At 40.3% G+C, this 25,177-nt stretch overlaps 2 protein-coding genes across 2 annotated transcripts in view; one reads left to right on the forward strand and one right to left on the reverse strand.

Moving 5' to 3' along the window:
* The window catches only part of il17rel (interleukin 17 receptor E-like), a 70,079-nt gene that overhangs the window by 28,782 nt on the left and 16,120 nt on the right, over positions 1–25,177 (reverse strand). The window lies entirely within an intron of this gene.
* LOC133561197 (protein phosphatase 1H-like) overlaps positions 3,199–25,177 on the forward strand; it is a 53,088-nt gene continuing 31,109 nt past the window's right edge. Inside the window, exon 1 of the mRNA XM_061914495.1 lies at positions 3,199–3,749. Within this exon, the coding sequence (XP_061770479.1) occupies positions 3,514–3,749 (236 nt within the window). The 5' untranslated portion in view covers positions 3,199–3,513. The remainder of the gene's footprint in view (positions 3,750–25,177) is intronic.

The raw sequence follows: 25,177 nt of genomic DNA on the forward strand, positions 1-25,177 counted from the left end.
CTAAAATACTATTAACACAATAAGCAGATAAGGGATTTTCCAGAATTATCCTAGTAAATGTGTCTAATTACATCTGAAACTCTCCCACTTCCGCCGCCTGGAGCCGTCGCCTTTTCTTTTTTTTTATTAGAGCTTCACTCTAACTTTCCTCATCCACGAATCTTTCATCCTCGCTCAAATTATTGGGGAAACTATCTTTCAAATTTTTATTTTAAGTTTCTTCGTGTTTTCTCCTTTTTTAAACTGTTCAATTAAGTATTTTTTTCATCATTTATTCTCTACAAAAAAACTTCCGTAAAAGGAAAAAAAAAGTACGACGGAATACCCATTTTTAGATATATATATATATATATATATATATATATATACATACATACATATATATGTGTATATGTATATATATATATATATATACATATACACACATATATATATATATACATATATATATACATATATATATATATATATACATATACACATATATATATATATATACATATGTATATACATATATATATATATACATATATATACATATATATACACATATATATATATATATACATATATATATATATATATATATATATATATACATATACATATATACATATATATATATATATATATATATATATATATATATATATATATATATATATATATATATATATATATATATATATACATAGATTTATTTATTAAAGGTAAATTGAGCAAATTGGCTATTTCTGGCAATTTATTTAAGTGTGTATCAAACTGGTAGCCCTTCGCATTAATCAGTACCCAAGAAGTAGCTCTTGGTTTCAAAAAGGTTGATGACCCCTGGTAAAGGCTAAGAAAAAAGCATCTCATTTTTTTATCGTTGTATTGTAAATAGCGTACTAATGTTAATATCATTAGTTTTCGTAATTTTTTTTTTTTTTAGTTAATATTTTTAATTTTGTCAATATAAACTTTTTCGATAGTTTTAAGTTGTTTTCTTGTATGTTTGGAAAAGGCTGTGGGCCAATATATATATATATATATATATATATATATATATATATATATATATATATATATATATATATATATATGTATATATATATATATATATATATATATCAGGGCTGTGAATCTTTGGGTGTCCCACGATTCGATTCAATATCGATTCTTTGGGTCGCGATTCGATTATATATCGATTTTCTCGATTCAACGCAATTCTCGATTCAAAAAATATATTTTTCCGATTCAAAAGGATTCTGTATTCATTCAATACATAGGATTTCAGCAGGATCTACCCCAGTCTGTTGACATGCTAGCAGAGTAGTAGATTAAAAAAAAAAAAGCTTTCATAATTGTAAAGGACAATGTTTTATCAACTGATTGCAATAATGTAAATTTGTTTTAACTATTAAACGAACCAAAAATATGACTTATTTTATCTTTGTGAAAACATTGGACACAGTGTGTTGTCAAGCTTATGAGATGCAATGCAAGTGTAAGCCACTGTGACAATATTGTTCTTTTTTTTATTTTTATAAATGTCTAATGATAATGTCAATGAGGGATTTTTAATCACTCCTATGCTGAAATTATAATTAATATTAATACTGTTGTTGATAATATTCATTTTTGTTTCATTACTGTGTCGTGTTTGTGTCTCCTCTCAATTGCTCTGTTTATTGAATAGAATAGACTTTATTGTCACTATATTTGCATATAACGAGATTAAAGACTCCAACTTAAGGTGCGGTTGTGGGAAAAAATATGGGCTAAAATAAATAACACAAGAGGTAATAAAAGGAAAAACTAACAATTGAAATAAACAGACTACTATCCAATAAAAATAACAAGCAATCCTGTACAATATACAAAACACCGTAGAAATACAAAATACTGTACAATATACAGAACAAGACGAGAGTACCAAAGTAATAAATAATAATTAGTGTCGGATGTATAGCACTTGAAGGGTAGTATTGCACAGAAGGGTATTAGGGCAGGATATTGTATAGGGGTGAAAGAGTATTGTTATAAGTTAGAATTCTGGGGGAAAAAAGCTGTCTCTGAGCCTGTTTGTTCTGGCTCTGATGCACATGTAGCGCCTGCCCGATGGTAGCAGGTGGAACAGGTGGTGGCCAGGGTGTGTGCTGTCTTTGGTGATGGTTTTTGCTTTCTTGAGTCAACGGCAGTTCTGAGTGTTGCTGGGTCAGGTTTGGTTTTGGAATTGGATTGCATTGTTATGGTATTGCTGTCTATTGGTTTGTTGGATTGATAAAAAAAATAGATCCATCCATCCATCCATCATCTTCCGCTTATCCGAGGTCAGGTCGCGGGGGCAACAGCCTAAGCAGGTTAACCCAGACTTCCCTCTCCCCAGCCACTTCGTCTAGCTCTTCCCGGGGGATCCCGAGGCGTTCCCAGGCCAGCCGGGAGACATAGTCTTCCCAACGTGTCCTGGGTCTTCCCCGTGGCCTCCTACCGGTTGGACGTGCCCTAAACACCTCCCTAGGGAGGCGTTCGGGTGGCATCCTGACCAGATGCCCGAACCACCTCATCTGGCTCCTCTCGATGTGGAGGAGCAGCGGCTTTACTTTGAGTTCCTCCCTGATGGCAGAGCTTCTCACCCTATCTCTAAGGGAGAGCCCCGCCACACGGCGGAGGAAACTCATTTCGGCCGCTTGTACCCGTGATCTTATCCTTTCGGTCATGACCCAAAGCTCATGACCATAGGTGAGGATGGGAACGTAGATCGACCGGTAAATTGAGAGCTTTGCCTTCCGGCTCAGCTCCTTCTTCACCACAACGGATCGATACAACGTCCGCATTACTGAAGACGCCGCACCGATCCGCCTGTCGATCTCACGATCCACTCTTCCCTCACTCGTGAACAAGACTCCTAGGTACTTGAACTCCTCCACTTGGGGCAGGGTCTCCTCCCCAACCCGGGGATGGCACTCCACCCTTTTCCGGGCGAGAACCATGGACTCGGACTTGGAGGTGCTGATTCTCATTCCGGTCGCTTCACACTCGGCTGCGAACCGATATTTTTAAAAAATAATATTTTTTATTTAAAAATGACAATCAATTCTGAATCGCACAACGTGAGAAATCGCAGTTCGTATTCAAATCGATTTTTCCCCCACACCCCTAATATATATATGTATTCTTTTTTTTTTTTTTACAGGATGTATCACGGCCGCGTCACGTGACCCGTTAATTCCGCGTTCCCGACGCTGGGGATGTTGTCTCCTGCTCGTTCCATGGAGGCGTGCACGGCTTTGCCTAAGCCATCCTAGCCTCTTTCCTCCACCCTTCCCCGGCGAAGGGTGCCCTGTAAACGTCCGCCATCGATGACGCATTGACCGGACGGAGTCACTCCCCCTCCCCCCTTCCCTTTTTTTTTCCCTCCATCGGACCTGTCGTCGAAGCAGCGCGGCCGAGCTGGGGGGCAATCCGGGGAAAGGGAGCCGCGGCGCCGCGCACCGGCCGCCGGATACCCCTCCGCGACGCGCCACCAACAACATGCTAACCCGGGTCAAGTCCGCCGTGGCCGGCTTCATGGGCGGGATCATGGCCGGGGGCAGCTCCGCCGGAGGCGGCAACCCCGGCTCGGACCTGCCGCTGAAATTCCCGTATATGAGGCCGGAGTTCTTGGGACTATCCCCGGATGAGATCGAGTGCTCCGCAGATCACATGGCCCGGCCCATCCTCATCCTGAAGGAGACCAGGAGATTACCGTGGGCCACCGGATATGCTGAGTAAGTAACCATCGGTGCACACAAAGGGGGTCTGCAGAGGTCTCGTCGTGACGTCATCACAACAACAATGATTGTCGACGCGGCGCATGCGCAGACCCGCGCATAAGCCGCACCTGTTGTGACCTACATAGCGCAGTGGTTCTCAAACGGGGGTACGCGTACCCCTGGGGGTACTTGAAGTTATGCCAAGGTGTACGTGAGATTTTTTTTGAAAATATTCTAAAAGTAGCAACAATTCAAAAATCCTTTATAAATATATTTATTGAATAGTACCCGGCTTCCTCCCACTTCCAAAGACATGCACCTGGGGATAGGTTGATTGGCAACACTAAAAAATTGGCCCTAGTGTTTGAATGTGAGTGTGAATGTTGTCTGTCTATCTGTGTTGGCCCTGCGATGAGGTGGCGACTTGTCCAGAGTGTACCCCGCCTTCCGCCCGATTGTTTTGATTGATTGATTGATACTTTTATTAGTAGATTGCACAGTACAGTACATATTCCGTACAATTGACCACTAAATGGTAACACCCGAATAAGTTTTTCAACTTGTTTAAGTCGGGGTTCACGTTAATCAATTCATGGTAGCTGAGATAGGCGCCAGCGACCCCAAAAGGGAATAAGCGGTAGAAAATGGATGGATGGAAGTACTGAAATGAGATGTTCTTATTTAAACGGGGATAGCAGGTCCATTCTATGTGTCATACTTGACGGCATAGCTCGGTTGGTAGAGTGGCCGTGCCAGCAACTTTAGGGTTGCAGGTTCGATTCCCGCGTGTGCCATCCTAGTCACTGCCGTTGTGTCCTTGGGCAAGGCACTTTACCCACCTGCTCCCAGGGCCACCCACACTGGTTTAAATGTAAAAAATTAGATATCGGGTTTCACTATGTAAATCGCTTTGAGTCACTAGAGAAAAAGCGCTATATAAATATAATTCACTTCACTATCATTCACATTTCTCGATATTGCCATATTTTTGCTGAAAGGATTTAGTAGAGAACATCCACGATAAAGTTGGCAACTGGAGAAAAGCCCTGCCTCTACCGGAAGTCGCAAACAATGACGTCACATGTTTGATGGCTCCTTATATATTCACATTGATTGTAATGGGAGCCTCCAACAAAAACAGCTATTCGGACCGAGAAAACGACAATTTCCCCATTAATTTGAGCGAGGATGAAAGATTCGTGTTTGAGGATATTGATAGCGACGGACTAGAAAAAAAAAAAGCATTGAGACGGATTCATATGTTTTTAGAAACATTTACTAGGATCATTCTGGGAAATCCCTTATCTTTCTATTGTGTTGCTAGTGTTTTAGTGAGTTTAACAGTACCTGATAGTCGGAAGTGTACGTCCAGTGTCTCGGGGAAGTCGACGGCAGCTGTACGGGAGTCACAAGCTCTGCTGATATCCGGTAAGTGGCGACTTTTTAACCACAATTTTCTCACCGAAACCTGCTGGTTGACATGTAGTCGGGATCCATGTCCACTCTGATCCATAGGAAAGTTTCACCTCTGTGAATTTTAAACAAGGAATCACTGTGTTTGTGTGGCTAAAGGCTAAAGCTTCCCAACTCCATCTTTGTACTTTGACTTCTCCATTATTAATTGAACAAATTGCAAAAGATTCAGCAACACAGATCTCCAAAATACTGTGTAATTATGCCATTAAAGCAGACGACTTTTAGCTGTGTGTGTGTGCAGCGCTCATATTCATAACAGCACGTGACGTCACGCGTATACATCATCATTACGTGACGTTTTCAAGAAAAAAGTCCCAGGAAATTTAAAATTGCAATTTAGTAAACTAAAGCGGCCGTATTGGCATGTGTTGCAATGTTAATATTTCATCATTGATATATAAACTATCAGACTGTGTGGTGGGTAGTAGTGGGTTTCAGTAGCCCTTTAAACAAAATATGAATGTAAGTTCATAAATAGTGAAAGGAAATGCAACGATGCAATATTCAGTGTTGACAGCTACATTTTTTGTGGACATTTTCCATAAATATTGATGTTAAAGATTTCTTTTTTTGTGAAGAAATGTTTAGAATGAAGTTGATGAATCCAGATGGATCTCTATTACAATTCCCAAAGAGGGCACATTAAGTTGATGATTACTGCTATGTGTAGAAATCTTTATTCATAATTGAATCACTTGTTTATTTTTCAACAAGTTTTTAGTTATTTTTATATCTTTTTTTTCAAATAGTTCAAGAAAGACCACTAAAAATGAGCAATATTATTGCACTGTTATAAGTTAAAAAGTACCAATGACTGTCACACACACACTAGGTGTGGCGAAATTATTGTCTGCATTTGACCCATCACCCTTGATAGATAGATAGATAGATAGATAGATAGATAGATAGATAGATAGATAGATAGATAGATAGATAGATAGATAGATAGATAGATAGTACTTTATTTATTCCGTCAGGAGAGTTCCTTCAGGAAAATTACAATTTTCAGCACAATCCCATTCAAGATCAGACAAACATTACAGGGAGACAGAACAGGATCGCTGACGGGTCTGCCGGCTTCCAGCGCCCCTTACAAAAAAGATGACATACAGGTAAACAAGGGGGGTGGCGGGTGGGGAAGAAAAAAAATAGAAGATTAAAATAAAATTAAAAAAATCGGTCTTAGCCTAGGCCCTGGAGTGGGGGAGCAGACTGAGGCCAAGGGGAGAAAGAAAAAAAAATAAAAAAAAAATCACCCCCTGGGAGGTGAGGGGAGCAGTGGGCAGCAGCGGGGTCGCGCCCAGGAATCATTTATGGTGATTTAACCCCCAATTCCAACCCTTAATGCTGAGTGCCAAGCAGGGAGATAATGGGTCCCATTTTTATATTCTTTGGTATGACTCGGCCGGGGTTTGAACCCACGACCTACCGATCTAGGGCGAACACTCTAACCACAATATACAATTATACACTTTAATAAATCAGAAACTGTTGACATAGTGCTGTATTTTACTTCTTTATCTCTTTTTTCAACCAAAAATGCTTTGCTCTGATTAGGGGGTACTTGAATTAAAAACATGTTCACAGGGGTTACATCACTGAATAAAGGTTGAGAACCACTGCTATAGCGCTTGTGTGACCTTTCACCTATGGCGGGGGTTGGCAACCCGCGGCTCTGGAGCCGCATGCCGCTCTTTAGCGCCGCCCTAGTGGCTCTCTGGAGCTTTTTCAAAAATGTATGGAGGAAAAACATAACACAAACCTCCGTTATTGCTATAAAGCACACAGTTTATATTAAACGTGCTTCACTGATTCGAGTATTTGGCGAGCGCCGTTTGTTTACATCAGGGGTCGGTAACCCATAACGTTGAAAGAGCCAATTGGACCAAAAATACAAAAACAAATCCGTCTGGAGCCCGCAAAAAATTAAAAGCCACATTACATACAGATAGTGTGTCATGAGATATAAATTTAATTATGAGGACTTAAAATAAACTAAATGAGCTCAAATATAGCTACAAACGAGGCATAATGATGCAATATGTACAAACAGCTAGCCTAAATAGCATGTTAGCATCAATTAGCTTGCAGTCATGCAGTGACCAAATATGTCTGATTAGCACTCCACACAAGTCAATAACATAAACAAAACTCATGTACAATGTTATATAAGTTTGGTGGACAAAATGAGACGGAAAAAGAAGTGGCATGAATCACGTCTTAGAAAGCCGGAGAAAGTTATACATGTAAACAAACTAGTGTGAGTTCAAGGACAGCCAAAATCAGTAGGACAAAACGCCGCTCGCCAAATACTGGAATCAGTGAAGCATGTTTAATATAAACAGTGTGCTTTATAGGAATTAGGGAGGTTTGTGTCATGTTTTTCCACCTACAGAAACCAAATTAAAACAAAAAATATGTTTTTTGCCCTCATCATTTCCATTTTTCATATATTTTTGAAAAAGCTCCAGAGAGCCACTAGGGCGGCGCTAAAGAGCTGCATCCGGCTTCAGAGCCGTGGGTTGCCGACCCCTGGTTTACATGTATAACTTTCTCCGACTTTCTAAGACGTGATTTATGCCACTTCTTTTTCTGTCTCATTTTGTCCACCAAACTTATAGCGTTGTGCATGAATGCAGAAAGGTGAGTTTTGTTGATGTTATTGACTTGTGTGGAGTGCTAATCAGACATATTTGGTCACTGCATGGCTGCAAGCTAATCGATGCTAACATGCTATTTAGGCTAGCTGTTTGTACATATTGCATCATTATGCCTCATTTGTAGCTATATTTCAGCTCATTTAGTTTCCTTTAAGTCCTCATAATTCAATTTATATCTCATGACACACTATCTGTACGTAATATGGATTTTCATTTTTTGCGGCTCCAGACAGATTTGTTTTTGTATTTTTGGTCCAATATGGCTCTTTCAACATTTTGGGTTGCCGACCCCTGCCTTATGGGTTTGTCATTTTGCGTGCCCCTGCACGGAATTGGTGACTGTTGTGCATGCAAAACATACACAATATTCACTTTCACTTTGTTTTATTTACTTGGAAACTATTTTACATGAGTTATTGATGCCTGCAAGGCTGTTCTCTTTGACAAGTTCATGTACTTATTGGTGGATCCTTTATTAAAAACCAGCGGCGCTTTGCATTTAAATGCAACTATTCAAGCAAGCTAACAGTGTTCTCCTTGTGGTTGTGAACACGCCTCAATTGGGGCCTCAAGCAGAATTTTTGTTATGTGAAACATTTTTTGTATTTTTGTTAACTGTTACTTTAGCTTTGTACTAATACAAATACATTGTTCGATGATTTCTTCCAAAATAATAGAAATGCATAAAGATTTCACAGCCGAATCGTGATTCTGATTCATTCCAATTATAAATGTGAAGTGAATTATATTTATATAGCGCTTTTCTCTTGATATTTCATTTTCTGAACAGGCTTCAGCCTGCAGTCCCTACATATCTCTTAAGTGTAATAGACTGGTCACACATATCATTACACCACGTACCAAATAAAACTGCGTCTAGGTCTGTAAGCACAACCAGAACTAATCCGTGCATTAGGCCAGTCTTTTTCAACCACTGCACCGTGGCACACTAGTGTGCCATGAGATACAGTCTGGTGTGCCGTGGGAGATTATCTAATTTCACCTATTTGGGGTAAAAATATTTTTTGCAAACCAATAATTATAGTCTACAAATTAAGTGTTGTTGTTGAGTGTCGGTACTGTCTGGCAGCTCGGCAGAGTAACCGTGTAATACTCAGTAGGTGTCAGCCTACTGTAATCAGTTGGTGGCAGCCGGTAGCTAATTGCTTTGCAGATGTCGGAAACAGCGGGAGGCAGCGTGCAGGTAAAAAAGTATCTAATGCTTAAACTAAAAATAAACAAAAGGTAAGTGCCCCGAAAAATAGGCATTGAATCTTAAGGAAGGCTTTGCAGAACGAAACTAAAACCGAAGTGGCTACAAAGTAAACAAAAACAGAATGCTGGACGACAGCAAAGACTTACTGTGGAGCAAAGACGGCGTCCACAATGTACATCCGAACATGACATTGACAATCGACAATGTCCCCACAAAGAAGGATAAAAACAACTGAAATATTCTTGATTGCTAAAACAAAGTAAATGTGGGAAATATCGCTCAAAGGAAGACATGAAACTGCTACAGGAAAATATCCAAAAAAAGAGAAAAAGCCACCAAAATAGGAACGCAAGACAAGAACTAAAACAATACACACAGGGAAAACAGCAAAAAACTTTAAATAGGTCACGGTGTGACGTGACAGGTAGTGACAGTACACCTACTTTGAGACAAGAGCTATATAAATGCATGCTTGGTTATGGTTTAAGGTCAATCAATCAATCAATCAATGTTTATTTATATAGCCCCAAATCACAAATGTCTCAAAGGACTGCACAAATCATTACGACTACAACATCCTCGGAAGAACCCACAAAAGGGCAAGGAAAACTCACACCCAGTGGGCAGGGAGAATTCACATCCAGTGGGACGCCAGTGACAATGCTGACTATGAGAAACCTTGGAGAGGACCTCAGATGTGGGCAACCCCCCCTCTCTAGGGGACCGAAAGCAATGGATGTCGAGCGGGCCTAACATGATACTGTGAAAGTTCAATGCATAGTGGCTCCAACACAGCCGCGAGAGTTCAGTTCAAGCGAATCCAAGACAGCAGCAAGAGTCCCGTCCACAGGAAACCATCTCAAGCGGATCAGCAGCGTAGAGATGTCCCCAACCGATACACAGGCGAGCGGTCCATCCTGGGTCCCGACGAGCGGTCCATCCTGGGTCTCGACTCTGGACAGCCAGTACTTCATCCATGGTCATCGGACCGGACCCCCTCCACAAGGGAGGGGGGGACATAGGAGAAAGAAAAGAAGCGGCAGATCAACTGGTCTAAAAAGGAGGTCTATTTAAAGGCTAGAGTATACAGATGAGTTTTAAGGTGAGACTTAAATGCTTCTACTGAGGTAGCATCTCGAACAATATCATATCCAACAATCGCGACAACGACTTTTTACTGTCAACTGAGTTTGGTTTTTTAATGATTTCTGCTGGTGGTGTGCATCCGGATTTTTTCAACGCAAAAAATGTGCCTTTCTTAAAAAAAGGTTGAAAAACACTGCATTAGGCGCCCTGGGTTATAAGGCGCGCTGTGCAATTTTGAGAAAATGAAAGCATTTGTGCGAAAAATACGGGATTTAATTTAAGCTTCCTCAAGCAAAACAAGGCCCTCCACAGATCGCAGGGCCCTAGGCACAATGCATGATCTGTGTTTCTATAATTGAATCTAAGTTATCACAAAAGTTTGTTTTTCAATGAGTTCCCAGCGAGAAGCAAAAGCATGTCTTTGAACCTACCAAGAAGAAGGCTTGTAAAACTCCACTGTGTAAGGGGGAAAGCAACATGAAGGTGTTTGTTTCTTTCATGTATTGTAATCAACAGAAAAATATTGTTTTAGCCCAAAAACTAGAACTCATCAAAAATTGTGCTGCCCACTGCTCCCCTCACCTCCCATGGGGTGTACAAGGGGGATGGGTCAAATACAGAGGACACACTTCACCAGATATAGTCAGTGTTTGACAATCATTGGTACTTTAACTTTAACTTTAAAGCGGAGAGAAGGCAAGATCTGCCCAAGTTCCAGACACTGCTTTTTTGAACTCTTTTACGAACTCTTTTTGAACTCTTTTACATACCTCTTTTTGAACTTTTTTGCGACCTCTTTCTTGAACTCTTTTACGACCTCTTTTTTTGAACCGACATTTTCTTTTGAACTGTTTTGTAATCAAAGGCGATGGCTGTTTACGACCTCGTCACTTTGGAAGCAGCTGTTGCCATGTGTTTAGTAGGTAGGTAGGTCTTTATTGTCATTGCAACAAGTACAACAAAACTTTGTTTTCAGCACAAACCTGTTCAAGATTAGACAACAAACAGTGTACAGGGTTACAGAACAAGAACGCTGATGGGTCGCCACAAGGCGCCCCGTAAAAGATGGGAAAAAGGTAAAAGCTGGGGAAGGATGAGTAAAAAAATACGATCCGGACTGGGCTCTTAAGGGGGCCCAGTTCGGAGAGAGAAAAAACCTCCATAGCAAAGCACATATACATATGAAGAGTTCATATGCAAAAGCAGATAAATCCATTTTGACCGATTCTGTATATTAACGATTTTCTGCCTGCTGGTGTTGTCGGTACATGCACAAGCATACAATGGTTTATTTAATATCAACATAAGCAAGTCATGAAAGCCTAAACTTTTAAGAAATGCTGATGTAATGAATGGCTTTCAAGTAAGAGTGTTTGATGTGGTTTTACGTCAAAAGCAGATATCTCCAAATTATGATATGTCGCAAAAACAGATATCTCCAAAATCGTTTTCTTTGCGGTCGTTATTTCGCATAATATTCAAGATAAAGATAGAGAGAAAAACAGAACGTTAAATTTATCGAAAGCCACATTTCAACGTAACAACTGTTCACATTTCTTTACTTCATTATTTAACAGTTTCGATCCCTTGGTACTTATAAATCTAGCTGTCCCTGCGAACATTGTTTTTTCGTACTTGCTAACCGGACATGCTTTTTTGGAACTGTGACCTCACATATTTACCTCGTGCTTTTCAGCACATAATGAAAAAACCAAAAAAACAGTGTTGCAATGAAGACAATGTTTTATTAATAAAACAAACACAAATGCTCAACCTGGTTTGCCTATGAAAAACACTCCTGTGCAGATAACAGCTCACTCATCATCGCTATCGACATTAGCTCCATGCTCGACAACATCGTTTAACGCGGCGGTGTAAAACTCACGGACACGCGTGCTAGCGCCAACATCAAATAATAACTTCAACACGTCAGTTTTTTTCGCTGGCTTAACAGTGTTCACAGGAGAAGCTTCCAAATTATTCATGCGTGGATAACAACACTGAGTGAGTCCGTGCGCGCCGCCATTTTGTTTGTCACGTGATCCCGTACTGCAGCGCTGGTTGGGCAAACGGATATATCGGCTTTTGTGGTAGATGATCCATGGCGCTTATCGGCCTTTGCAATAAATCGCTGAACTAAATGACGTTAAAAGCGGCATTTGTCCGCATTTGCAAACAAATTGATTTTGGTATACCACAATAGAAGTGGCGGACTATATATTACCGAGGCTGGGCTAAACTTTATCAAAATGGCGTTTATCGGTTTTTGCGTATGAACTCTTCATATTACAACATACATGTCGAGATATCTAGCAACAGAGGGAAGGTAGTTCAAGGACATGGTGGTAGGCCGCAGCTCTCAGGCACTGACCATCCATTCATCACCCCTACGGGATTTGCGTCGAGGGCGTTGGATTAGGGGGACGTGTATATAAGCCCAAAGTGTATCTCTGTTCCGCGGCCTTGATGTATTTGCCGTCGCTAGTCCAAAGTTCACAACAACAGGTGTGTGTCCATGAGAGACAAAAAAGGGAGTTTGTTGTCTCTTCGCTGCAGCGATCTTCGGGAGAGTCTCGAAGCCAGGGAAACAATCCAAGTTAGCATTTGACAACCAAACAATTAAACAATGCGACACGGTAAAGAATCTGGGTATTATCTTCGACCCAACTCTCTCCTTTGAGTCACACATTAAAAGCGTTACTAATACGGCCTTCTTTCATCTCCGTAATATCGCTAAAATTCGCTCCATTCTGTCCACTAAAGACGCTGAGATCATTATCCATGCGTTTGTTACGTCTCGTCTCGATTACTGTAACGTATTATTTTCGGGTCTCCCCATGTCTAGCATTAAAAGATTACAGTTGGTACAAAATGCGGCTGCTAGACTTTTGACAAGAACAAGAAAGTTTGATCACATTACGCCTGTACTGGCTCACCTGCACTGGCTTCCTGTGCACTTGAGATGTGACTTTAAGGTTTTACTACTTACGTATAAAATACTACACGGTCTAGCTCCATCCTATCTTGCCGATTGTATTGTACCGTATGTCCCGGCAAGAAATCTGCCTTCAAAGGACTCCGGCTTATTAGTGATTCCCAAAGCCCCAAAAAAGTCTGCGGGCTATAGAGCGTTTTCCGTTCGGGCTCCAGTACTCTGGAATGCCCTCCTGGTAACAGTTCGAGATGCCACCTCAGTAGAAGCATTTAAGTCTCACCTTAAAACTCATTTGTATACTCTAGCCTTTAAATAGACTCCCTTTTTAGACCAGTTGATCTGCCGTTTCTTTTTCTTCTATGTCCCACTCTCCCTTGTGGAGGGGGTCCGGTCCGATCCGGTGGCCATGTACTGCTTGCCTGTGTATCGGCTGGGGACATCTCTGCGCTGCTGATCCGCCTCCGCTTGGGATGGTTTCCTGCTGTGAACGGGACTCTCGCTGCTGTGTTGGATCCGCTTTGGACTGGACTCTTGCGACTGTGTTGGATCCATTGTGGATTGAACTTTCACAGTATCATGTTAGACCCGCTCGACATCCATTGCTTTCCTCCTCTCCAAGGTTCTCATAGTCATCATTGTCACCGACGTCCCACTGGGTCATCATTGTCACCGATGTCCCACTGGGTGTGAGTTTTCCTTGCCCTTATGTGGGCCTACCGAGGATGTCGTGGTGGTTTGTGCAGCCCTTTGAGACACTAGTGATTTAGGGCTATATAAGTAAACATTGATTGATTGATTGATAAAATGATTTGTATGCAAGTGAAAATAAAATGTTCTTTTCACTCTAAAATTGTCTATGACTGGACCTCAAAAACTGTGGGGTAGACAATCCGATGTAATCCACAGTTCTTCCCGCATCCTCCAATCATTTGTGGCAGCTTTGGGGTACTTTGAAGATTGCCAGCAACTTCCAATTTGTCGACAAACCAGAGCAACGCTTACTCCAATCCGCAGATGTCCTGTTGTCATAATTCCGAATAGGTGGATATCTTCACGTCGTCGACAGAAAAGGGTCGCCAGGCACGCGGCCCTCCTTCTTCTCCCAAGAGTCCGTCGTGTGTCCAGCAACAACCGCTTCGTCACGACAGCAGGTTCCCCCAAACCCAAGATCTTGTCAATTTTGTTGAGGCCAGTTAAAAAGTTCCAATGTTTAGATTTGGAGAGCAGTGCAAAAAAGAGGCAACAAGAAAGTTAAGACAAGACAAAACAACGAAGCAAGCAGGAGAGATAAGGGAGAGCAAAGGGGAGCGTCCACCCTCGATGAGTGCCAGAGGAAGGTCCAAATAAAAGAAGGAGGCGTTCAATCTTTTGGCAGAGCGTGATGACAATGTACAAAGGGTACAGATGTACACGTTTCTCCTCACTGAGCCAAATTGAATTCTGTCTCTGTTTGATTCTTTGCTTTGTGTCCTGTTTAATAGATGTCATCAGTGTTCAAACCCGACAATCTGCATATAGGGAGGAGGATGACCCTGCTTGTGGTGCAGCCAATGATTGGAATATTAATAGTTTTTCCATTTTTAACTCAAAATACAATAAAAGAACTCCTTTACAGTTGTGATCAAAATTATTCAACTCCCACACAATTTAGGTGTTTTAGCAAGTTGGACATTTATTCCGTATTTTGTTTATAGTCATATCAAATAAAGATGTGTCAAATAGACAAATGCAACTTAATTGTAACACTGTATTTTACAAAATATCAAAAAAAGGACATTTTTCTTAATATCTCATTGACAAAATGATTCAACCCCCTAGTTCCATGCATCTTTAGTACTTAGTAGAACACCCTTTGGCAGTAATGACATCCTTCAAAGGTGATACATAACTTCTTGTAACCATCTACAGGTATTTTAGCCCATTCCTCTTGGGCAAAGGCCTCCAGTTCATTCATATTCTTGGGCTTGGGTGCTGCAACTGCCTTCTTCAAGTCCCACCACAGCTTTTCTAGAGGATTTAGGTCTGGCGACTGTGAAGGCCACTCCAGAGTCTTCCAGCCCTTCTTCTGCAACCACTCTGATGTTGATTTGGAGGTATGCTTGGGATCCTTGTCCTGTTGGAAGGTCCAATGTCTCCCAAGCCTCAGCTTCCTCACTGACTTCATGATATTTGCAGCTAATATATCCTGCTAGGAAATAGAATTCATAATGCCTTGAACGCGCTGGGGATTCCCGGTACCTGAGGCAGAGAAACAGCCCCAGAGCATGATTGACCCCCCACCATGCTTAACAGTAGGCGAGGTGTTCTTCTCTTTGTAAGCTTAATTTTTTCTCCTCCAGACACAACATTGATTCATAGGCCCAAAGAGTTCCACTTTTGTCTCATCACTCCATAGAACAGTTTCCCAAAACCTTTGGGGTTTGTCCAGATGGTTTTAGTCATACTGGAGTCTATTTTTCTTGTGCCTGGTAGTCAGAAGTGGGGTGCGCCTGGGAGTTCTGGCATGGAGGCCTTCATCTCATAGTGCACACCTTATTGTCTGGGACGAAACCTGCGTTCCCCCCTCTGCAATGTCCTGTTGTAGTTCCTCAGCAGTTACCTGGGGGGTTTTCACCACTGTACGCTTAAAATACCAGACAGCAGTTGCACAGAGCATCCTCTTTCTACCACGCCCAGGTAGTGTTTCCACTGTGCCTTTAGCTTTAAACTTGCGAATTATGCTCCCAACTGTGTCTCTTAGAATGTGTAATGTCTTTGCTATTTTCTTATATCCATATCCTTTCTTATGAATAGAAATTACCTCCTCTCTTGACTTCTTTGACCACTCCCTGGACTTCACCGTTTTGCAAATACACCATTGACCATCTACAAGAAGCTGAGCGTCACCGTTTTTTTCAATCAGTTCAATTGTTGCTCATTATGGTTCTAATCACATCTACAGGTGTTTTCAACACCTGATTGAAAAGACCTTATTCAAATTGTGTTCTTAAGAGTTATGATCTTCAAGGGGTTGAATACTTTTGTCAATGATATATTAAGAAAAATGTCCTTTTTTGGTATTTTGTAAAATACTGTGTTACAATTCAAGTTGCATTTGTCTATTTAACACATCTTTATTTGATATGACTATAAACAAAATACGGAATAAATGTCCAACTTGCTAAAACACCAAAATTGTGTGGAGGTTGATTAATTTTGATCACAACTGTAAGGCACTGTTCTAAAGCTTTTTAGAGGTCTAAGGCATTTCATGTAGTCATTCACTGTACAAAAAATGGTGATGTCCAATGTGAATGCAATCTGACCCACATGCAGACACGCCATCATGACATCAAATGTTCTGCAGTGTTTACGGTAGTAAATGTGGCTCCAATTCTAGTAGGTCTCAGTCCTGGCACATTTTTTGGCAGTTTCAAGGATTTTGTGCAATCAAAGTCAACATTTTCTGAACGAAATGATTACGCATAGAAGATTAAAAAGGAAGAGGGCAAGAATTTTGGCTCTCGCAGTTTGCTACAACGTCTGCTCCAAAGAGCGTGTGGGCGAGCAGTCAGAGACAGAATTGGTGCACCGTTGACGTGGGTTCCTAAAACATATTATTTTCACCTGCTTTCTGCTCAGTTCGTCAACTATTTTGCAACCGTCTTTTTTGGTAAAGGACTATGACGCCTATTGCTTTTTGATGACATATTAGTCAGATGAAAACCGTATCATAATATAAGTTTTTTTAAATTGCTCAATATTTTCATGGATAAATGTTCACTGTTAAAAATAGCTCAGGGGTATCGACACTACAGGCTGTGGGCCAAGTGCGACCCACCAGCTTCTTCAATTTGGCTGCGAGACGTCATGAGTTCAACAAAGCATTGTGTGGAGTACTTCCACATAAATCTTAAATACGAGGCAGTTTCTGAATGCTACATATTTGCTGCCATATTGTAGACATTGTGATTAAATCAGATCAATAAGCCTTGAAAGTACTTTGAAGTAATAGCACAGCATTGACTTATATGACATCATCCAAACAACCTCCCCTAGTCATGATGCAAAATAAATAATACACTCAACCTACTCAGTGGCCTTGGGGTTAGAGTGTCTGCCCTGAGATCGGTAGGTTCTGAGTTCAAACCCCGGCCGAGTCATACCAAAGACTATAAAAATGGCACCCATTACCTCCCTGATTGGCACTCATTATCAAGGGATGTAATTGGGGGTTAAATCTCCAAAAAATGATTCCTGGGCGCAGCCACCGCTGCTGCCCCCTGCTCCCCTCCCCTCCCAGGGGGTGTTCAAGGGTGATGGGTCAAATGCAGGGAATAATTTCAGGGTTCAACATTTTAGTTCAACATTCATGGTAATGAATAACACATCCTACTCACTGAATATTGTGGATATTATGAAAAATGTCCAAACACCATAAAAACATTAAAAAATTACACCCATTTAAATCCATTAGAGTGCATGAAGGGAAATGTAAAACACTCTCTGCAAACTTATCCATGTTTAGCAGCTCTATATTTCTGATTGATTACACAACTTTCAGAAAGTTGTCGGGGACGCAAACCAGGTAGGAGTCATATCTTCACATACTTTTAATATCCACTTATATTTATTATATACATATTATGTTAATTTCATCCATCCATCATTAATTTAATAGTATAATGTGTACACGTACACATACACATATAAACATGTAGTTACTTTACATGTAGTCAGCTTTTGGCGCTCGGCTAAATTCCTTTAGCCTAATGCGACCCCCAAGTCAAAAAGTGTGGACATTCCTGGTTTAGATTGAATTTAAACATTATCGGCTGGCGTTCTCAACTCATTGTGCTTCAGTATGCTGCAGATTAGCAAGGCCACGCTCAAATTGCATCGCCAAGATGGCGACACGCTTGGTCATCCATCCATCCGTTTTCTACCGCTAGTCCCTTTTGGGTTTGCAGGGGGTACTGGAAGCTATCTCAGCTGCATTCGGTCGGAAGGCGGGGTAAACCCTGGACAAGACACCACCTCATCGCAGGGCCAACACAGATAGACAGACAACATTCACACTCACATTCACACACTAGGGACCATTTAGTGTTGCCAATCAACCTATCCCCAGGTGCATGTCTTTGGAAGTGGGAGGAAGCCGGAGTACCCGGAGGGAACCCACGCAGTCACGGGGAAAACATGCAAACCCCACACAGAAAGATCCCGAGCCCGGGATTGAACTCAGGACTACTCAGGACCTTCGTATGAGGCATATGCACTAACCCTTGTCCCACCGTGCTGCCCTTTCTTGGTCATGTTTTTGATTATTTCTTTCTTTAATTATCCACTTATTTTCAGCACTGTCCACATTTTTGCTTGTAACTTAAAGGCCTACTGAAAGCCACTACTAGCGACCACGCAGTCTGATAGTTTATATATCAATGATGAAATATTAACATTGCAACACATGCCAATACGGCCTTTTTAGTTGACTAAAATACAATTTTAAATTTCCCGCTAAGTGTCGTGTTGAAAACGTTGCGGTATGTTGACTCGTATGATGATGCGTGCGTTTGACGTCCCGGGTTGTAGCGGACATTATTTTAGAATAGAATGGACTTTATTGTCATTATATTTGCATATAACGAGATTAAAGACTCTAACTTAAGTTGCGGTAGTGGGAACAAATATGGGGTGAAATAAATACCACAAGAGGTAATAAAGGAAAAAACTGACAATTGAAATAAACAGACTACTATCCAATAAAAATAATAAGCAATCCTGTACAATATACAAAACACTATAGAAATACAAAATACTGTACAATATACAGAACAAGACAAGAGTACCGAAGTAATAAATAACAATCAGTGTCGGACATATTGCACTCGAAGGGTAGTATTGCACAGTAGGGTATTAGGGCAGGATATTGTATAGGAGTGAATTATTATTATTATTATAAGTTAGAGTTCAACATGGTGACAGCTTTGGGAAAGAAGCTATCTCTGAGCCTGTTTGTTCTGGTCCTGATGCACCTGTAGCGCCTGCCTGATGGTAGAAAGTCGAACAGCCCGATCCAAGCTATAAGTAGTCTGCTTTAATCACATAATTACACAGTATTCTGTACATCTGTGTTGCTGAATCTTTTGCAATTAGTTCAATTAATAATGGAGAAGTCAAAGTAGAAAGATGGAGGTGGGAAGCTTTTAGCCTTTAGCCACAAAAACACAGCCGGTGTTTCATTGTTTAAAATTCCCGAAGATGAAGCTTTACTATGGATCAGAGCAGTCAACTGAACATGGATCCCGACTACATGTCAAGCGGCGGTTTTCGGTGAGAAAATTGTGGTAATAAATCAGCTCTTACCGGAGACATCAGCGGAGTTTCCGTCTTGCTGCAGCTACGTGACTTCCCTCAGAGACTCTGGCGTCAACACACCCGTGGCCACACCCCTCCGCTTTTCAGGTACTTTATAATCTCACTAAAAGACTAGTAACACACTAGGCAGATAAGGGATTTTCCCAAATTATCCTAGTAAATGTGTGGCAGGGGGCTCCCCTCGTCTCTTTTAATGCACAGCAGAGGACACATAGCAAGAGTGGTCCTCAGGTCCTGTTGATCAGGGGCAGTAGCTTCACAGCCACAGATCCACTTTCAACCACTAATATCACAGTCAAAATGAAAGCTTGTTCCCATAGGCACCATAAACTGTTAATAATGTTTAGACAAAAGTGTATATTATACATACTATTATATATATAGTATTTATATAGGTGTGTGTGTGTGTGTGTGTGTGTGTGTGTGTGTGTGTGTGTGTGTGTGTGTGTGTGTGATGGATATGTGTGTATTTTGGGTATATGCATGTGTGTATGTATGTATGTGATTGTGTGTGTATGTGTATATATGTATATGTATGTATGTATGTATATATATGTATATATATATATATATAAATTGTATATATGTGTGTGTGTATATGTGTGTGTACATATGTATATATGTAAGTGTGTGTGAATTTAAATGTATTATATATAGACAATATATAGCAGCAACCACTGAATTGAATTATATTATATATATATATTGTATTATATATTGTATATATATATATATTGTATATGTATAGGGGTGGGACCTAATAAGTTTACTTCTTCCCACTCCCTTTTGAGCCAATCTTGACATCTACAAAAGATTAGGCACATGTAATGTTTTCAATGTAGGTGTAAAAATAATGTATCTATATATTTATTTTGTATTTTATGTCATTCTCTTGTTTTGTTTGCATGGCTCAAAATAAACCCATTCATTCATTCAAATGTGTCTAAAACATCTGAATCGCTCTAACTGCCCTCGCCTTTTTTTTTTTTCTAGTCCTTCACTCTAAATTTCCTCATCCACGAATCTTTCATCCTCGCTCAAATGAATGGGGAAATTGTCGCTTTCTTGGTCTGAATAGCTCTATCTGCTGCTGGTTTGATTGTAAACAATGTTCAGATGTGAGGAGCCCTACAACCGGTGACATCACGCGCACATCGTCTGCTACTTCCGGTAAAGGCAAGGCTTTTTTATTAGCAACCAAAAGTTGCAAACTTTATCCTAGATGTTCTCTACTAAATCCTTTCAGCAAAAATATGGCAATATCGCGAAATGATCAAGTATGACACATAGAATAGACCTGCTATCCCCGTTTAAATAAGAAAATCTCATTTCAGTAGGCCTTTAAAGCACAACAATTGGCCAAGAGACAGCCCTTATCTCACAACGCTCTTAAGTTGAGGTACCATTATATTATTTTGGCCTGTGTAAAAATGTTATACTATCCATCCATCCATTTCCTACCGCTTATTCCCTTTTGGGGTCGCGGGGGGCGCTGGCGCCTTTCTCAGCTACAATCGGGCGGAAGGCGGTGTACACCCTGGACAAGTCGCCACCTCATCGCAGAATGTTATACTAATGAGACGCTATAATAAGCTTTGTCGTACAACACAAAGCTGACTACAAACTCAAAATGGCCTCAGCCTTTATTTTCTATTTCAGTACGTAGTCCTAATAGGGAAAACGTGGAAAATAAGAGACATGTATGAAATATTCATAAACGATTTTGAGGCGGTGCAGTGCTCGAGGAGCATGTTGATGCATGCAAGCCTCCATACCAGCAGGTGGCAGTGTAACAGGACACAATTTTTGTTGAATTTAATGTTGTCATGTAGGGCTGGGCGAAATATAGAATATACTCGATATTTCGCAGGTTTGTCTCTGTGCGATATAGAAAATGACTACCGTATTTCCTTGAATTGCCGCCGGGGTGCTAATTAATTTAAAACCTCTTCTCACTCCGGCGTTTACCAAAGGCATGCGGTAAAGGCAAGCATGCGCTAATTATTTTAAGACCTCTTCTCACTCTGGCTCTTACCAAAGGCAAGCGGTAAATTTAGGCCTGCGCTTTTAAATTTGAGTGTGATGTAAGAATAACATCATGAAAAGCACATTTAATTTAAAAAAAAATGTATTATGGTCTTACCTTTACTTATAAATGAAGTCCACGCGCAGCTCCTTCTGATCAAAAGCATCGATAACTTGTTTATAGAAGTCTTCCTTATCTTTTTTCAGTTTTAAAAGTCTCTCTGTCTCGATGGAGATCTTCCTTTATTACCTCCTGCTTCGATTGAAAGTCCAGTTTAGAAAACTGTTTTATTTTAGATATGTAATCCCCCATGTTAAAAGTGCAAGCGAGAGGAAAAAAATAAACGATCGCTGCTCACTCTTGCTGCTTGTCACAAGTTGTCGCAAGAAGGATCACTAGCGCCCTCTACCACCAGGAGGCGGGAGTCATTTAATGAGTCATATTTGACACACGCAGCTACGGTATATTAATAAAACATAGCTGCTTACTGTTCTTTTTAGCATATTCAATAGCTTGGACCTTAAATCCTACTGAATAGCTCTTAATCTTCTTCCCTTTATGCGATTTCAAATGATTGAAATCAGCCTCCTCCATTTTGAAAATGATGACAGGTGAAGTGTCACTCGTGACGTGACGAGTTTGACCCGGCGGAAATTCTAGACATATGGTAATTATTTGGCGAAACGAATTTGACTGAGCGAAAATTCTATACATGCGCTAATAAAAATAATATTTTGCGAAAGGAGTTTGACCCGGCGTTAATCCTGAGCCGGCGGTATTGCTAACCATGCGCTAATTATTTTGCGAAACGAGTTTGACCCGGCAGTATTTCTAGGCAGGCGCATACTATATACCCGGCGGCAATTTTTCAGACAGTTGCTTTTAGCTTACACTACAGGCGTTTCTCACTCTTTCTTGTCTTTCCTTCTCACAGAGACATAAAACAAGCGCACCTTCTTACATTCGTCACATACTGTCACGCGTTCAACCTCATACGCTCTTGCGGAGCAGAGAGGTGGCGGAATGGGTAACGTTAGCTGTGGTGCTAGCGGTGTAGTGCGGGTGGTAATACGAGAGAAAGAAGGTGCGAATCTGGTAACAAATGAAGGAAGAAGAATTAAATCCCAAGAAAAACAGCCCGGGGTTCATCGTCTGGCGAGGTGGTTTGGCTTCAAGCGGGAAGATGATGAACAGACAACTGTAATATGTCAAGTATACGGCAAAAGCGTTGCTACAAAAAGTGGTACCACTGCTAATTTGTAGCATCATTTTGAAAAGTCACCCGCTAGAGAATGAAGAGTGCTTGAAACTCCGCATGTCAACATATCCGGTCGGTGCCCCGGCCACAAAATGCCGAAGCAACCATTTCCAGATCAACACCTTATGAAACAAATATTTTACAAAAGAAGGATAACGTCCGCAGTGACCTACCACATAGGGAAGGACATACACTATTTGATTTCCTATTATGCAGCTAATTTATTTGACAGTTATTAAAATATCTTGTGTGACATCATGCACAAAAGTGCACTTTGTTTGTTTTCAACTATTGTAGTGGCGTTCTGTACAAAAAGTGCACTTTAATTTTGTGTTGTTTTGATATGTCATCTTAGTGACATCATTCACAAAAAGTGCACTAAGAGCTTGTTTTAAAATGTCTCTGAAAATCTTGCACTTTCGGTTTTGGAAATGACATGAATGTTTGTGCCACTGCTTAATAACTACGGGTGTAATGGTACGTGTATTTGTATTGAACCGCTTCGGTACGGGGGTTTCAGTTCGGTTCGGAGGTGTACCGAACGAGTTCCACACGGACATATTAAGTAACGCACAGCACGTTGTGTAAACAATGCACACCGAGGCACCATGAATTGATTTACTTGGACCCCGACTTAAACAAGTTGAAAAACTTATATGGGTGTTACCATTTAGTGGTCAATTGTACGGAATATGTAATGTACTGTGCAATCTACTAATAAAAGTTTCAATCAATCAAAAAAAAAAAACCACACGGCATGCTAGCACCAACCGGGCTATGAGAGACTGACCACACCTCCTCTTTTCATGGGATATGTCCTCTCTAGCGAGGCTCTCCAGGTGGAATATCTTAAATGCCTCAAATATTATTTTAAGTTAGGGTTGCGTGTATTTTCAATGTACGTTCAGAGTTAAAAAGGGGTTAAAAACAAAAAAAATTATGCGCAGCAGCATTGGTGAGGGAGAGGCAAAGACAGAGACAGCGAGAGAGTTATGATAAACGCGCATGCGTCGCCAGGCTCTGCTTTTTACCCATAGATTTATTAGATTTTTTTGTGTCAAAAGTGTGCCCCGGAAGCCATTTGCGGCCGACAGCTAATGTTTTAAAAGGCCCACGGCACATTCTAAAAATACTATTAAAATTTAAAAAAAAACATCAACAAAAGTGGAATAATAAAGTTTAAAGGCTAAATGTAATTTAGAAAAAGTTGCAACGTTGACTAATAAAACAAAGCTGTTTTTTTTTTTAATACTTTCAGTGCTCAAAACATAATATTGAATCAAAATCAATGTTATTATGAATTATTGACCTATCCATTATATATTATATATTTTCGATTACATCACATGAAATATTCCAGTAAGAAAAATATTTTTGGTTGAAGATTTTGCAAATTTGGTAAATAAATAACCAAAAAAATTTATATTTTGTTGTTTTCTTACTGTACCGAATATTAACCGAACCGTGACCTCTGAACCTAGGTATGTACTGAACCCAAATTTTTGTGTACCATTACACCCCTATTAATAACTGTTGAATAAAGACACTTTTGGTAAATTGACTTAATTGTGATTTCCCTCTTTGCGTGCAAGTTTAAAATGAGCATATAGTAATGTGGTATGATGTTTTAATGTAGACACATAGAATCAGCATACTGCTGTGATTATATGCATCAAGTGTTCATTCAAGGCTAGGGCAAAATCTGCTAATATATATCTTGTATTGTGACATGGCCCAAAAAATATTGAGATACTAATAAAAGGCCATATCGCCCAGCACTATTGTCATGTGATATATGTATTTCAATGTTATATTAATGTGTGCATTTCTGCTACCTAATGTGAGCTTGTACTCACAGGTATAAATGTATTCAGTTTAGTTGTGGTATTAGTTATTGTTAGTGTATAACACATTTTGTAAATAATTCATTTCCTTTTTAGATTAATTCAAGAGCAAAAAAAAAAGGCCTAAAAATGGAAGAAAAATGCATTTTAGCAGCAAAGGGATATTTTCATGGCCGAAATTTCAAATTGTGAGTAAAGTATTGTTGTAAATGTATTTTTACAGACAGGAGAAATCCGTAGTTCTTAGTGGATAAAGTCTCGCAGCGAAAAAGCAAACCAGGTATCCAAAATGACCCCGGAGTCAAAGTGCTGCTGTCTGCTGATCCAGCACGAGTCAGGCAGATGTTTGCAGACTGTTGCCAAACATTAATGCTGAGTTACATTTGTTGCACTCTGAGGAGGAATTAGGTTTAATGGGAAGAAAAGCTGCATAAGCGTGTGCCTTTTGGAAGCAGAATAAAGTAAATGAATTCCCTCAATCCAAAAAACATATGTAAGGATTTAAGGTGTCAAATAGAATAGAATAGACTTTATTGTCATTATATTTGCATATAACGAGATTAAAGACTCCAACTTAAAGGCCTA

This window comes from Nerophis ophidion, linkage group LG10 (assembly GCF_033978795.1).
Source record: "Nerophis ophidion isolate RoL-2023_Sa linkage group LG10, RoL_Noph_v1.0, whole genome shotgun sequence".
NCBI classification, from domain to species: domain Eukaryota; kingdom Metazoa; phylum Chordata; class Actinopteri; order Syngnathiformes; family Syngnathidae; genus Nerophis; species Nerophis ophidion.